This window comes from Zootermopsis nevadensis, unplaced genomic scaffold, assembly GCF_977971745.1.
Source record: "Zootermopsis nevadensis isolate Lab colony 2312 unplaced genomic scaffold, Znev_1.0 Znev_ptg000029l, whole genome shotgun sequence".
NCBI classification, from domain to species: domain Eukaryota; kingdom Metazoa; phylum Arthropoda; class Insecta; order Blattodea; family Termopsidae; genus Zootermopsis; species Zootermopsis nevadensis.
The window spans coordinates 11,225,532-11,242,380 of record NW_028259161.1 but is presented as its reverse complement, the minus strand read 5'-3'; the positions used below and the strand labels follow the sequence as shown (position 1 = coordinate 11,242,380).

The following is a 16,849-nucleotide window of genomic DNA, read 5'->3' as shown; positions in this document are numbered from 1 at the left end:
TGCTTTGTATTCGGGAGATCTAGGGTTTAAATCTCGGTCCCAGAGATCGGCTATCAGGACTGGATTTTTCGTGATTTTCTACAGTCCCTCCAGGCAATATTTGGGAAAGAACTTAAATAAGGCCACGGCCGCTTATTTCCGTGCCCATTCCAATTTATTGTTCATTAATCATTTTATCATTCAATTCATAATATGAGCTACTGACAGCGTCGTTAAATAAACTAAAAAAGTAAATAACTCCATGGAGCCGAGTCGTTCTTTACGAGAATATTAGAATTTCGATCCTATCGTACTGACATGCCGCAAATAGAATTGTGATACCGCTCTTTTCCTGTGCTGACACTAATACCAACGTTACGAATAATGGCTTCAACAGCACTCTACGTTTGCCGTTACCGTGTTCAGTGCCAAATGCCAAATTCACAGCCTTCTATATATCGAGCTATGAACAAGTGTGATAGTGCAGCTCTGCTTTGACATTTTAAAATATGTTGATGGGTAGCGTAAAATTGTAATCTTGGCAGTAATGTAGTTGCTGTGATAAACATGTGTTTGTGTGTGGGTGTATTTTGCGTTTTAAAACTAGTATTTCGTGAAGCTTCAAACCCCTTCAAAGAGATTTGTTAAAATACCAGGGGAGGACCTGAGAAATGGGGCCTCCGCCCGTTGTCACAGGAGTATCTCCGAAAGAAGGGCCACCAGGGACTCGTGTTACTGTCAGGGGTGAATTTTTGGGCACTGGACCTACTGATCTTCAAGGGTTGACTATATGTGGCTGTGACTGCTTACTGTCAGCAGAATGGAAGTCTTCAAACAAAATTATTGCTAGGTCTGGTCCAGGAAAGGGTCGTGGTGATATTATTGTCACAACTCGATCTGGAGGAAGAGGAACATCTACAGTGCAGTTCCGAGGTATGATTACTGGTAACGGAATTGTGTATTGCAGTCCATTATATGATGTTACATAGTTTTGTTTTGTATAAAAGTGAAACTGGAATCACTGGCTTTCTTCTGTATATTCAGGCTACCATGAGACTATTGGACCAATGAAAGAAAGTGCTGTATGGGTAGAGGAAGCTCCATTGCAGACACTTGCTTGGGGACGACGATCCTTGTCGCCCACAAGCTATCAACAAGAGGATCCACTTGGTCTTTCAGTAGAGGAGAATGAGTATGAGTATAATTTATTTATATGAATGGAAATTAATATATTATGTTCACACAGTTCTAAACAAACATCATTTGTCACAGTAAGAAGTTTCCAGAAGATGACCTACATGAACTGTTTCCTGAGGGATCAGGTGATTTGGCATCAGAGCAGTTTGTAGCTGGCTGGTTTTTGCTGGAACATCATCATGCTACAACATTTGATGACTTGCGAGCTGGTCTTGCTTTCCTGCGACGGAAGGTTGATGGCCAGAAGGAAGGACAACTTTCTTTTTTTAAAGTGAGGCTTCCATGAAATATAATGAATTAAGTAGTAGTCTGTATTGCTTCCAAAATGCTGCAAACCTTTTGTTCTTAGAGAAGTTATGGTATATATAGTTTTAGAAATTGTATTAATAGTCATTAGTGAATATGTAGTTAATTTGTCAAACAGCTTTTCAGTTTAGTGACCATACACTTGAGCCTCTGTAGTATGTACTCACATGATATAATCTGCTAAACTTTATGCTAAATTTGTGCTTTATTTATTCTTATACATCCAATAAAAACATAACATAACATAAATGAAACCTACCCAGTCCATTTCATCCTAATCTAATCTGCTACCATGTTCAGATTTGTCATATCTATATAAAAATATATATTCTGAAGGGTTTTGGCAGTGGTTCATTACAGTCTGGATTGTTGTTTTTGGAGCTTGTCCATTATCTGATGTTATAATATATATAAAAATATGCCTGAATATGAGAACTAAGAGTTCCAACTTCACTAAAACATGCTTTTTTTAAATAATAGTGTAACTAAATAATACTGTAGTCTAAATAATAGTGTAGCTGTATCAAAAAACTATGAGGAACAAGGGTATATTGTAAAGATATAACAAAGATGTATATTATTTTATGGCATAGAATGTATTTATTACATAAACGTGAACTTTATACTTAGTAAAAATTAACAAAACCAAGCATTTATACTATGTTTTTGGATGGGAATTACACTTGCACCTTCATTGTGAATTGCATTAGCACAGTAGTTGAATGTTCACTTAAACTGACATGACATTAACAGCATGAGTCAGATGTACTGATAATTCTTTGAAGCCAAATGATAATTATATGTTCCAGTTGCTGTAATAATCAGTAACTCTGCATTTTGTATTATTCTCAATGTAAACAAGGATTAATTCCTTGAACAGCATTAACAAATTTGTTTTTGTAATGGTAAAGTATTTTCTTTGCATTATAAACTGAATTCTTAAATATCATTTAGATGTGCATTTTCTTTGTAGGGTTAAAGATTTTATTGTAAAAAGAAATTTTAGTTTCTGCCTTTCCTGTCACATAATGAGTAACAACAGTCATACTCTCAAGATTGCTAAATTTTAAGTATTTTGTGTGAAGTACTTTGAACTCATTATTATCAATTGTGCTAATGAAAGTACATATTGAGTATGTAGGGACTATATTTGAAAACATTTATAAAATGTCTGAAGGAATGAGTGTATGCTTAGTGTCTGACTATAATAATAGTGGATTATTTGTAATTCAGTATTGCAATTTATATGTTGATTGTATTTATCTTCGGCAGGCAAATGTAGGTTCAGTGATGGACCAGATGGATACTCTTATGATTTTAAAAGACAGATTTGAAGCTGATATGAAAGAACATGGCCCTGAACCAACAGTGAAAGTGGAAAATGCAATACAAGGTAGTTCAGTAGCATGAATATTTAAGTGATAAGTGATTTTTTTATTCATATAATTTTAGATATGTGAATGGCATTTTTCCTTGAGTGGTGATGAAGTCTAATTTGACAGAAATAAGTACAGCTCTTGATATGAATGTTTAATTTTAGAATCAACTTCAGCATTAATCAGATTCATTTAACACTTTTACTTCCCATCTCTCCACTTCTGGCTTGCCTCTCAGCCCAGCTGTTTTCAGTATTCTAACAGTTTACAGAATTACATTCTAAAAAAAATTAATGGCAGTTGGTTTGCCATCATTCAAAGAATTTCAAGTTAGCAGCTGTGCACCCTCTAGTCGCATGAGATAAGTATATGTTGTCAAAGTGCATTCTGAAAGTTATTCTTTGTCTCTGAGAGCATGTTGCTGTTTAACCAATGTCAGATATGGTAGTGAACATATATATATGTTTCTCACTGAACAGTTCTCACAATTTATTCCAACCATAGATATAAACACACAGGTTCAGAGAATAAAGCATGGTGGTTTAATCTGTGGTATGTATAGAAAGTTGCTAACTTGTAACTTGTAGGTGTTATTAGTATTTCATGCACTGTGTCCATATTTCAGATTGTATCCTTGAAGCAAACAAGCTGTTTGATGAGGTTCTAGCAAGACGGGATCGTGCAGATGCCACACGGAATGCTCTTGGAGTTCTTTTGAGATTTAAGTTCCTCTTTAGCTTACCTGTGAGCATTGAGCGCAATATTCGGAAAGGAGATTATGATGTTGTAATCAATGACTATGCACGTGCCAAAAACCTCTTCAGCAAGACTGATGTAGCTGTGAGTCTGTTCTCTCTTAATCTTATAACAGTTAAAAAGTTTTAATTTTCTGGCTTCTTTTCATCCTTCTGTCATGATTTCAATCTCTCTGCTAATTGTCTTCCTTTTGATCTTGATTTCATTATTGTTGTAGGCAGTCTGTCCTTTCTGATTTGTCTTACATAAATTAACTCTATTTCAATCCATATCCTTCCAAAATATCCTGTGGTTTATCAGTTTTAACCCTATGTTCGGCACTCCACGCTGAAGGGTTAACAATCAGTTGTATTGATATTTGTAGTCTACATATGAAATCTGTATAAATACTTATCATGTTAAAAAATACTTGCAGTGCAAAACTTTGAGATTCTGTTGGGGTAGTTCGGAATTAGATTCGTCTGGCATAGTATAGGGATTGGTGGCAGACTCTTGTGAACATGGTAATGAACGTTTGGGGAATTTCTTCTCTAAAGCAGTAATTTTCATAAAAATGGTCAGTATGTTATGATATTGTTTCTTTTGTATAACCAAATTGTATTTTAAATGTGATTAATTATTTATTCAGGTGTTCAAGAAAGTTCTAGTGGAAGTTGAACAACGGATCAACAGATTGAGAGAAATTTTACACAGTAAGCTGCAGGACATGCCATCAACTCTTGAAGAACAGAAGAGAATTATAAGGTAAAAGCAGTTTGGTTCCTGAAGATTTATAATCAGTGTAAATCTTATTTGTGTCTAAAAATTAAAATAACATATTTTTATAATCTTCTTTAAAAATTGTCACATGATGAATGACTGGAAATAGCCATGTAATATTAGGTATGGTGGGTGATTTTGAGTATAACAAAACTTTTTTAATGAAGCACATTTTTATATGTTTAATAAAAACATAAACTGTGTTGTCAGTTAAATGTGAACTACTGTTACAAGGTTTGGTCTAATAGATCTTTGTGGAGGTAAATTTTTATGTGATCTGTTTGTAGTGATTGAGAAAAGGCCATTCAGTTGTATAATTATAAACAATTAAGTATCATGATTGTTTTCAATTAATATTCTTGGACATTTTCATAATGAAGGGGCTTACTGCTTCATTATTTGTTTTGTTCTGTTGCACTGAAATTATACTGATGGAAACTTTAAAAGATATAATTTTGTACATATCTGTTTCTATTAACAAGACAGTATTTTGTATGCACTTGTACATATCATTTCAAATACAATTATTTAAAATAAAGTCTCAGGTGGTAGAGGCAGAGGCAGTCCCAAAACTTTGAAAATTGACTCTCTGCTGATATGGCTGATTGCCTGAGAATGCTTCATTGCATTTACTCACCACAAAAGCTTTAGATCTCAATAAAATTCTTACACCTACAAACAAACTAAATTATAGCAAACATTACATCTTTCAATCAATCTGAGTTGTAGCAGACTAAAATTGATAAAACACTGCAGAGCAGTGAAATTATCATGTTTTGTTAACTATTGTGTGTGGAAAACTGAATGTGATGCTTATAAAAAGTTCTTTAAAATATTCACATGATGAGTTTATCATTGACATGATACTTTTATTATGATAGCAATTAAATCCTCATAGTGAGGCAAACTATAGTGTGTAGGCCAACATCCTGTACTACTGTGTTACCAAAACTTACCAGGCATCCATTTTGGTTTAAGCTGTAGAGCCCTCTCTGCCAAACATTATAATAATTTTTGCTAAACCCATTCCTGCCCTAAAAGTGTGCTAAGGTGGATTCCTGCCTCATCCTTGGCTTTCAGACAGAAGGTGGGATAATCAGAGACCATTTCTGGAAGATTAATCATTAGCAGTAACAATGCGTTTCTAACAAAGGCACTTATTTTGCCAGGTATGCCTACTGTGCATTAAAAGACCTGGCTTACATGCTGAATTTAAGAAATTACATTTTTGATCCTGTAAATTGGTACATATGGTGACAATATTTTTAGAGCTTTTCCATTTTCAAATATATTTTATTGAACTCATTTGTTGTTTACCTACAGTTGTCAGTGTTTTTCAAACAGTTTAAATGTTTGATAATGTCTTTCACTACTGTTACTTGGTTTCTTAATTCTGAAATAAGTGTGGTATTGTTTCTGTGTAGGAATCTGGTGAATCTTGAAGCAACAGGTGACCCAGCATGGGATGGAATATCCTACCATTCTTCATTCATTTCTCAGCAACTCAATTCTTGCAGAGATGAACATATTGCTGCTGAAATCACTGCTGGAGAAGATACAGGTAGAAACTGATTTAGGAGTAAATTGTTTATTGTTGTTCTAGTAGTGTGATTCTTTTTGCAAGTATAGTTGTCATTTTGTCCTCTCATTATAACTGAATGATCATAAAAGTTGTGTCTGTTCTTACATAATACTCCAGTAAACTGGATGAATAGATATTGTGAGGGAGATAATGTTTGTAACAGGCAAGGCAAATTAAATTAAGAACAGTATGAACTGGAAAACGTATTTTTCAGAAATATGAAATTTTATGTTAATTGGAAGTGGTAATGGTCGTATCACACTAAAAATTATGAATATTATACCAAAGATCACATCTTGACAGAATAATGACCTCCCACAACCACTTATGTTACTTACAAGGGAGCATTCACAAATTGACAACCTGGAAGCAATAATGGAGTGAATGTACCAGAATTGTTATGCTGTGCATACATTCTCTGAACTTGTTAGTTTTTGTCAGTGTAGTTTTGATGCTGAACATATCCATTATTCTTTTATATTAACTTTATTGTTTACTACTTTATTAAGTCTTTTGTGTTATCCAGGGGTAAAAGGGGATTGTGAGAAGAATGCATTTATGTTAATGTGTTACTAACAGCTTAAAACTTTTGGATACAGTTTAGAGAAACAAATATCTGATGACAGATACTGTACTACTCTGTGACAGTTGTATACATTTAAATGAGAAGGTAATAGTTCCATTTCTGAATTATTTCTGACTTTTTATAAATAAACAAAGCAGTCCAAAGTCAATAACCAGAGCTTGTTTATTTTAACTTTAAAGCTACAGCTAAATTGACTTACCAGTTTTAAAGTATTTGTATATTTTTAATGAAAAATGTAATTTAATTTAAATGAGAGCTGTAATTAACACATTTACAATTACTGTTAATTACACTTGAAAAACATTGGCAGAATAACACATAATAATCAATTGTTCTCATTTGGTTATTCTTTCTGTCTTTTCAGTTTTGCTTGTCTTTCTCTTCTGCCTACCCTTCTGGCCATATTTATCAGGTAGTTGGTATTGTAGATGATCAGTTTCATCTCAGTGAACTGTCATCATTCATGTCAGCTAGGTGCTCTGACATTTTACATTATGCCCAGCTGCATCTCATAGTTTTGTGTTATAATTTTCTTTTGACATGCTGTGAAATTATGTTGAGTACAGTGAATAACTGGTAGAATTTCTTTCAGGTAAAACGTCCAAGTCAGGCTTGCAATCAACTCCGTTGTCAAACAAGTTTGGTAGGTCATCTAATAACAACAATAACAGTTCACAGTCACATGACTGGCTGACATCAGTTCCACAGAGGGTGCTGTTTGTGGAGGAGCTGACAGACATAGTGTCCAACAGGTTTCCAGATTTGTGGAAGCTGGGACAAGCTTATTTCAGTGGAGAACTGCATGTTAAGGTTGAGCCAGGCAAGCAAGCTCAGTTCAAGGTAAATATGTAATTTTGTATAATGTGTAATTGCTGGGAAGATGTAGGCCCTACTTGTGGTATCTAAATGTAAGCACCAAAGATTTTATTTAATTTTTTTAGTTCAGCAAAGTCCATTTGTTTTATTCATAGAAACCCATTAAAGAAGAAATTATTATAAATGTTTGAAAATTAATGATTTTTTATTTAATAATGACTAGTAATCATTTTAACAGAAATGCAGAACAGTGATTTGTAATGAGAGATTGGTAGTAATAGATCATTTTCAAATATGTTTTGCAGAAATTTTATTTCTGAAATTACTCGGTAGATTTTAATTGAAGTCGGTATTGTGGGTCTGCATTACTAGTTGTATGTTAGACATAATTTTGGTTTGCTTTATTCCTACTTGAAACACTTGTCTAGAGTACAGCTATCAATCTTGTTACAGTATGTATAACACTATTTTAAACCATACTTGCTATGACTGAAGAAATAATTTATAATGAATATGTTTGTTTGTTTTTTTATCACATAAGAGTTTACAACAGCAGTATTTGTTTAAAGAGGTAACATCTTCTCTCATGTATATATTTTCTCTTTTTATGTGTATGTATGAATGAAGTTGTGTTTGAATAAATGTTGGTTTATAGAGGATGGTACTGACAACCATTGAGCTGTTCTCGGGGCTGTTACGTGCAGCAGTCTTGCCGCACACACTGGATCGAATGTCAGTACAACGACAGACATATGGAACATGGCCCAGTCAGGGCATGGAAGGAGTTGGTCCATGGCTTCCTCACTGCCTCCGTTATGTACGTTCTACATACAGTTCCTTCATTAGACTTGATCTCCCAGGAGAAGCTTTAGATATTATAGCCATCCTCATATTTGATTTACGGTGAGTAAACATGAGAAATAGTATAGAGAACTGGTTAAGGCACAAAGGCGGCTAGGGGCTGTTGGAAGATCATATTCTTTGGTTCCATTTGTTTTAAAATGCAAGAGATGTGATAAGTTTATTAAGTGATCTTCTTGAACTTTGTGAACATGTGTGGATTGTATTACCATACATTACTTCTTAATATATAAAACAAATTGTTCTGGGAAATGATGCCTGCTTCAAATGTTTCAGTATGTAGAGTCAACCTAGCAAGAACTATAAAATTATTATTATGCTAGTGATCCATTTATGTCCACAGTTTTCAGTAATTCAAAGCTAAATTTTAATTTCCCATGGTTGCCATGGTCTTTTGTATTTACAAATCGTTATCACAACAGAAGTTCCACTTTTTTTATATTTATTACCACACAAAATGTATGGCTCAACTTTTAAGTGATGCTAATCACTGCACATATAGTGAAATAGCATAACCATTAACTGTGTCAGTAACACAGTAACAGTGATAGGGCTAATTAAGTAGGATGTATACAAATATTTTTGATATTTATTTTTAGAATCTAACATGGTATATAAGATTTCAAATATGTATTCATTACAGAGACAAAAAGATGACAAAAGCGGCAAGAATAACTTGGAACAAAGTTAGCAGTAATGGCATGTACAGTCATTAAACCAGTAAATCAAATAAAGCTTTTCATTTTGCATAACACTTTATTTATATTTACAGAATATGGCAGTTAATAAATAATTAGTATTAATGAGCATTGTTAATCTAAAGTAATATTGGAATTATCAGATCATGGAAAATGAGATGGCCTTTGGCATTGATCATATGAGAAATGAATACAAAATTTTGATTGGCTAGCCTAAAGGGAAGAGACCACTTATAAGACCTAGGTATAGATGGGAGGATGATATTAAAATGAGTTTTAAGGAAATTGGGTGTGTGGGTTGGACTGAATTTATCTGGCTTATAAACACATAGTGGTATTCATGTTACTAATGGAAGGACATGTCTTACTGTTCCAGGTTACACTGTATGAGCACTTTGTTTCAACAAGCATCGGAACATGTTAAATCCCTGCATAAGAGGGAAACATGGAAAATAGAATTTGACAGCAAGCATGGTGGCATTACTGCCCTTGTAAGTATTCTCTACATTGATAATGTGCTATTTGTGATTAAAATATGGGTAAATTCAGCACCAACTCAGTGGAACAGTCCTTACGATCTCCTGTGTCACTCCTGCTTGTAGAAAAATTTACCTCAACCAAAAATTCTCAGCTATTATGCATACATGTAAGCAATAGTATTTATGGTTTCTTGTGTAATTATTTTTGCAGTAAAATTATATTAAACTGTAAATCATTGTCAGAAGTATGTCATTTTATATTTGTTTTAGTAGCAAGTATTGTATTTGTGCTATGACATGTTCTGCATCCTTGGCTTATGCATATGAATCATCTATGGAATGTAAATAAATTTTATTCTAGTCACACCTACTTCTGGTCCATATGAATTAAGATCACCCTCACTGTCATACTTGTATTCTGTACTTGAACTGTTAAATCTTATCTATGCTGACGCTTCATTAACTGACTGTGGCTACATTTTGCTTAAGTTTTATTGTGATAGTATAATATATATTGTTTACTGATTTTAAATTATGGTAAAGGACATTGCTTTTCATCTCCAGAAAGAAGTTGTTTCCTCATTGATGTGTGTTTTGAAAAGGTCCCGTTAGTTCCGTCATGTCTGTTCATAAGTAACGGTGCCCAAACTGTAATACTGATTTCAGTGAAATGCTGTAGTACTTATATTCATCTATTACTGTGGTTAATAAATTATGTTTGTATTTTAGCAAGCATATACAATTAAGACTGAAGCTTCTTTGAAAAGATTCTTTATAAAACTAGACAAGTGGCATGAATAAATGAAATGCATAATTTTAATGGCACTGAAAGAGTTTTCTGACATTGCAGCTTTAGATTGATGTACCTTATACCAGTATTTCTAAACTGGGGTGTCCACAAGTTGCACTGGTTTTGAGGGAGTGTGTCCACAGTACCAGATGGGTTGAAAAACTCTTACTTATACAGCATGGGTTTATATACAATTGAATAACTTTATCCATTTTATGTAATTATGTTACATTTTGATGACTTTGTCTGCACTGAAATTATAGTATCTTTGTAGGTTTTCAAAAACTTTGCTTGTTTATGTTTGTATATTTTAAACTCTATTTGCAGCCATCACAATTTGAAAGCAAGGTGCAGGAGGTGGTACAGCTGGTAAAGGAATCTGTATTAGTAGGGGAACAGAGAGAGACATCACTTCTTGAAAACAGCAATGCTCAAAGAGAACTGAGCGCGCTTGTTCAAGGTCTGCTTCTTAGTTTCTCACAGGTTTGTTTCTTTTAAAGAAATATGTATGAAGTTATGATTGTGTATTTAATAAGTTCCCTTTTGATTTCCTTGGTGCATTTTATTTTAATATCATGATTGTTGTTAATTATTGCCTTATAATTGAGCCGTTAATATGGGTAAGATTTACACACACACACCAACCACACTAAGAGCTCTTGCTCTATATCTATTGCAGAAAATCACATAAACTTTTCTTTTCTTTGCCACAGTCATTGGAGAACTTTGCATTCAGTAATGAAGCAGTTATGCAAGAAGACCACTCAACAGCAGTCTCACAGCTCATTGGGTCTCCAGCAGTGTATAGAAGTAGCGAGAAGGAAAGAAGTGGTCCAGTGAGTTTTATTTTATAGTGTAATGTAGTAAAGTCTATATGGAAATAGCTGATGTGACTCACATAGCACTTTTTTTGTGGACTGAAATTTAGATAAAGCCAGTGGAAGCAGGATAAAGCTTCAAGGGTTAGCTCTTATATTTGGTTTGTGGTGTTGTAGTGTACGACACCATCTTGTAGGTACATAGGGAAATATGGTCGGATGGTGTAGATTGGATTTATCTGGCTCAGGATAGGGACCGGTGGTGGGCTCTTGCAGGCTTGGTAATAAACCTTAAGTTTCTGTGAAAGTGGAAGAAATTTCTCAAGAACAACTCTGGTACATGGAGTCAGGTAGTATTTATTTTCAAAACTGCAAAAAATAAAGGAGAGTACATTTAACTTGAATTATAGTGTCCAGATACAGTGTATTAAGGAGTTAAAAATCATAATACTCATAAATAATATGTTCAGCTTTCTGTTTAATCTTTAGAAATATTAATCTTCTTACACCAAGTATTGATATTTGTATGTGTTTCTGTATAGATTTTATATATATATATATATATATATATCTTTTATCAACATTAATTAGGTGCTTGTTGTTTACCAGGCTTGGGAGCAGAGATTGCTTACGACATTAAGCAATTGTCAGTACACTGCCAAAGTTGTGTTACCCTGTCTCTCAGAGCTGTTCATACGTCATGGCTTTCCATCTCCTGTATTACCAATTGCTACTGCTACCAATGCCTTGAATACATTGGACAAGCGGATTCTTGAGGTATACTTAGAGCAGAAAAGTGATCCATTGGTGGGAACAATAGAACCATCTATGTACCTGGGGCGATTTGATTGGGATACAACACGAAAACCTACAGATATCAGACCATATGCCAAGGAAATCATTGCCAACATGATTGGTGTGCATGCTGAGGTATGTGAACAACATGTCTTTTTGACTTACTTGATCTTTATTTTGAGTCTGGTTACATTTGTGCCTGGTTATCTTATACATAAAATAAACTTCTACAATACTATTCTTTTTCTCCCTCTGTTTCTCTCTGCCTCTGGTCTGGTTTGTTGTTGATTATAATTGGTTTTATAATGTAACAGCAATTTATGTCCATTGCCAATTTAATTGATAAAGTGATTACTATGCAGCATTGTGGCAGTAAATAACAGAAAATTTGTCAGTGGAAATATGCATTCATAAGACTGTCACTGTAAATAAGTAATGATAATAAGTATTCACAATACTTATAATTAACAAGCAATTTCATTACAATTTATTTTAAGAAAAGCCCTTGTGTCTCCATGATAAAGAATGAGGGAGGGAGAGTGAGTGACCAAGTGAGTGTTTGGGCATGTGTGTGTTCATATGTACAGCAATGAAATATTGCACTATGTATGATTTGAGGTTTTCACAGCGGTAAGTATGAAGATTTCTGTCTTCTGGGTTGCGCTGTGTAGTCTGGTCGATGTTAACCAACGTTTCAGAGGTCATACTGCCTCCGTCATCATCCGCGATTCATTGCCCTGATGACGGAGGCAGTATGACCTCTGAAACGTTGGTTAACATCGACCAGACTACACAGCGCAACAACCCAGAAGACAGAAATCTTCAAATTTTGCACTGATATCCAAATGACATATTTATTCAATAGCAAGGAAAGGGTTAAGTGGTATCTGTGATCTGTGATGATGGTCTGCAAAATATGTGTAATATATTATGGCATTTTCTGATGAATATATTGCTCTTGAACATTTGTGTAGTGTTTACTTCTGTGATGCTGCATTATGATTTATTTATAAATTCAGAAGTTTTCAAGCAGTGAAACAGTGGTACACATACTTTAGAAGTGTGGAAAGTGTAACAGAGTGAAAAGGAGAACATTGTAAGAAGTGATTTTGTATGTAATATAATTTTATTACTTGTAGAAAGCAAATAAGATCAGATTGTAGTTCATTATACAATACAATGACTTTCTAGCAAAGTTAATTGATTATGTAAAATTTATTTCTTAAAACATTTTATGGTGGAATTTTGGTCATTATGTGTAACTGAGTGACATGAATAAGTTTTTTTTTTAAAAAAAAGCTTTGCTGCAACATTTCTTTCATTTCTGAATACATTAATATTTACTGTTCAGGTCTTCCTGTATTATTTTTAGACTATTAACTGCTTCATAGTCATGATTAATTGAAGTAAAATTAAGCATTTTATGTAGGTGTTTTAATTGCAGGTACATCGAGTGTCTCCAAATCTCGTACCACGTGTTTTGACACAGATAGTTGAGACAGTAGCAGAAGAACTGTCACGTTTGATGTCATGTGTGACTCGCTTCAGTGTGGAGGGCAACCAACAAGCTCGGGCTGACATTCTGGCTGTACAGGAAACAGTCCGATTTTTCATTACTCCAACAGCTCAGTAGGTTATCTCAAGCTTTCACTGATTTGGTGTTTAATTACATATAGGATTAACATTCAGTCCCAAATTATTGAAAGTCTGTTATAAGAGAAATGTTTCTGTTTGCAGAAGTTTCTTTGATGAAGCCCTAGAAGCAGTTCCACCACTGATAAGTACAGCTGACATGAAGTAAGTAGAGAAACTACATAGGAATATCATTTCATATATTAAATGGAGTCTTTTTTTTTTTTTAACTGCTGAGATGGTGATACAAAAATAATAAATCTAAAACTGCACCTTTTACATATACCATTGGCTCTGTTTATTGGAAAATTGAGCTGCTAGCATTTGATTATGAAGTTGAAGTAACTGCATAAATAAGGGAATGAAGTTTCTCATATGCACATTACATTAACCAAGAAATCACAGAAATATTCCTAGAATGTTCTTTTGTAAAACCACTTCACTATACTCTTTATTTTTTCTTAGAACAACATTCTCAGTAAATATGAATGTAATGGAGTGTTATTGATGTTATATTTTAGGTCTTCAGACTATCATTATCTTTGTGACGGGTGTATGTTCATTTTTTTGTCTTTCAAACCAATATTAGACTCGAAGTTTGGTAGAGTTACATTTAATTTTAAAAATATAATATACTAGCAATTTATATATATATATACACAAATTTTTTCCACTCTCTACCCCACTGTTTATGGGATAATTATGTGTCAGTTTTTCTGCAGTGTACTTTTGAAATCATAGGTACTTGTTCTGTATCTTTATTTTTTCCTTGTTTAACTGTCCATTATGTAATGCAGGATGCAAACAGATATGTGAATTATATACAGAAATTCATGTATAATAAATCAATATGTTTTGTTTTCATGATAACTCATGCACATATACATGCAAGACATAACTATTTTGCTTTTCTAGAAGCTTCTCTGATTAAATCGTTTTGTTTGTCAGGGTTGTAGAGGATATCTTGACCAAGTTCCGTATCCGCATGCGACTGCAACTAATGTGCTTTGGAGATCCTAAGAACCAGCAGACTGTGGCTGCACCTGACATGTGATGTTAGCGAGAGGACAAAAGTTCAAGGAGAGGAAGCCAAATGCAACAGCTATTCTCTGCAGTATACTGGGAAACACCTGTTTGAACTGTATAGGTACAGAATCTTGTTATGCATTGTGAAGTTGTACCAAAATTCTGTAAATACATACGTATAGTGTCTGCTAAGATTCTATGTAAAGACTATGGCAAATGTTTATGTACTTTATTTTAATTGATTTTTGTATTCTCAAGGACAAGTACATCTGGCCTGTCCTCTTATTTCATTGTTATTTCAGTACATTCATCAAGTATTTTCATTGAAAGAAGCCCTTATAGTTATCAAGCTCAGATATATGTATTTATTCCTTTTGTTAAATCAAATGTTTGTACTTTATATTGCTAACAATCTGTATACTTGAAACTGGAAGGTATATACATAATTGTTTCATGTATTAAATTAAAAGAAAATAGGAAATGTTGGCACAGCTTTCATAATATGGAGTTACAGAACAGAATGTGCAAAAGAGGAATGAAAATTTCCTGTTCATGACTCAACATTTGGACTTCTTAGTTATGTGTATGTCGGGTGCAAATCCACATTCCTGGAACTGACCAGTCATGTGTGTATATGCTTCTTTCGTCCCTGAAAAGAAATGCATTGTCATGTCTGCTATATCATAGCATTGTGGTCAGAAAGACAGACCAGACTGCACCTTTAGCATAAAGAAGCAAGAGGTTCAGGTGGTAATTCTGTGATCATTGGTGAAATAATATGGCATCACCAAGACCCTGAGAAGATTCATGAATCTGATATTATAAGGGTGATGCATGCATTCCATCCTATTATGTTCGAACAGGTTAGAATTTGTGACTTATGTATGTAATCTTTTTTTGTGTTTATTGGTATTGATTACTACACTTACACTTGGTTTCCTCAACTTTTATAATGATGCTTGTAAACTTGAAGCAGTACCTTTAAGGATGTATGTAGCTAAAGCATACAAACATTGATAAAGGAGAAAGAAAACATTTTGGAAGTGAAGATTTCTGTCTTCTGGGTGGTTGCGCTGTGTAGTCTGCTCGATGTTTACCAATATTTCAGAGGTCCTTGCTGCCTCCATCATTGCCCTGATGACGGAGGCAGTATGACTTCTGAAACGTTGGTGGAAATCTACCAGATTACACGGCTCAGTAACCCAGAAGACAGCAATCTTCAGACTCACCGCTGTGGAAACCTCACATCCTACATTTTGGAAGGTGATTACTAAATGTACAAGTATTTACATAATCCTTGGTTCCTTAACCTTTAAACTCTAAATCTGAGAGATAACAGTTTGGTTTAAACTGTACTGAATAAGAACTCTTATATTGTAAAGAAAATGTAAATGTAAATTGCTTGAAAATGTGATGCAACAGAGTTTACATATTTGAGAAGAATGGTAACATATCAGAATTGCAATAACAAAGAAATTAAAAGCCGGTCAAATTGGGGGAATTCTTGCTACAATGCAGTTCAGAATCTTTCTACTTTCTGCCTGCCATCTAAAATCATTAAGATTAAAATATACAATTCCCCCCCCGGTTTTGTGAGATGGTGAAAGTTTGGTCTCACATCAAGGGAAGAACACGGATTTGAAGTGTTTGAAAATAGGGTACTGGGGATAATATTTGGACTGATGAGGGATGAAGTTTCAGGTGGCTGGAGAAAACTGCATATTGAGGAACTCTATAATTTGTACTCCTCACCAGATATAATCAAATCAAGGAGGATTAGATAGGCACAGCATATAGCATACATGGGGAAATAAACAATGCATACAAAATTTCAGTTGGAAAACCTGAAGAAAAGAGACCATTTCAATGAGAAGGTAGTGTTAAAATGGATTGTAAGGAAATGCTATAAGAGGCTGGATTAATCTGGCTCAGGGTAGTTTGGTGGCAGGCTTTTCTGAACATCATAGTCAATATTTGGGTTCCATGAAAGGTGGGGAATTTCATGACTAGAAGAGCATACCAGCAACTTCCGAATAACTATGCACCATGCAGTCGGTTGTGTTTCAAAGTTAAGTAAGACAAGTAATTTGTATTCCAAGAGAGAATGGAGCACATTGAATTTATTGTGAGGTTATAATGTATATTGGACATTTTTAGAATATAACAGAAAGGTCTTCAAAATGATTAAGGTGATTTCTCTGTCAGTAAGATAAAAGTAATAATGTTTAGAATCAAAAGAACTTTATATTGATTGGAGCGAACGGAAGGTATATGCAAATCGAAGGTTAATTTGCACTATTTGTGATAGATGGCAGGAGCATTGTGACAGGTTCTGCTAGACGCGGTCAAATCAAGAACCAATATGTAGGTTTGTAATGCCTGCTTGTTTAAAG

At 34.1% G+C, this 16,849-nt stretch overlaps 1 protein-coding gene across 1 annotated transcript; it reads left to right on the top strand.

Moving 5' to 3' along the window:
• Window positions 1–415: 415 nt before the first annotated feature.
• Window positions 416–15,870, top strand: Sec5 (exocyst complex component secretory 5). The gene is made up of 16 exons (XM_022086291.2): window positions 416–912; window positions 1,024–1,171; window positions 1,252–1,447; window positions 2,755–2,875; window positions 3,484–3,698; window positions 4,243–4,358; window positions 5,798–5,934; window positions 7,134–7,381; window positions 8,013–8,260; window positions 9,293–9,407; window positions 10,513–10,668; window positions 10,899–11,021; window positions 11,613–11,933; window positions 13,243–13,427; window positions 13,536–13,595; window positions 14,379–15,870. The coding sequence occupies exons 1-16, from the start codon at window positions 651–653 to the stop codon at window positions 14,482–14,484; spliced, it is 2,757 nt and encodes a 918-aa protein (XP_021941983.1). The 5' UTR covers window positions 416–650; the 3' UTR covers window positions 14,485–15,870.
• The last annotated feature ends 979 nt before the right edge of the window (window positions 15,871–16,849 follow it).

What these genes read in the sequence shown, in the direction of transcription:
- Sec5 (XM_022086291.2), top strand. Translation starts at nt 651, where the DNA reads ATGGGGCCTCCGCCCGTTGTCACAGGAGTATCTCCGAAAGAAGGGCCA. An exon ending in CACTGCTGGAGAAGATACAG is followed by an intron (nt 5,935 to 7,133) that starts GTAGAAACTGAT and finishes AATTTCTTTCAG; the next exon opens with GTAAAACGTCCAAGTCAGGC. An exon ending in ATAAGTACAGCTGACATGAA is followed by an intron (nt 13,596 to 14,378) that starts GTAAGTAGAGAA and finishes TTTGTTTGTCAG; the next exon opens with GGTTGTAGAGGATATCTTGA.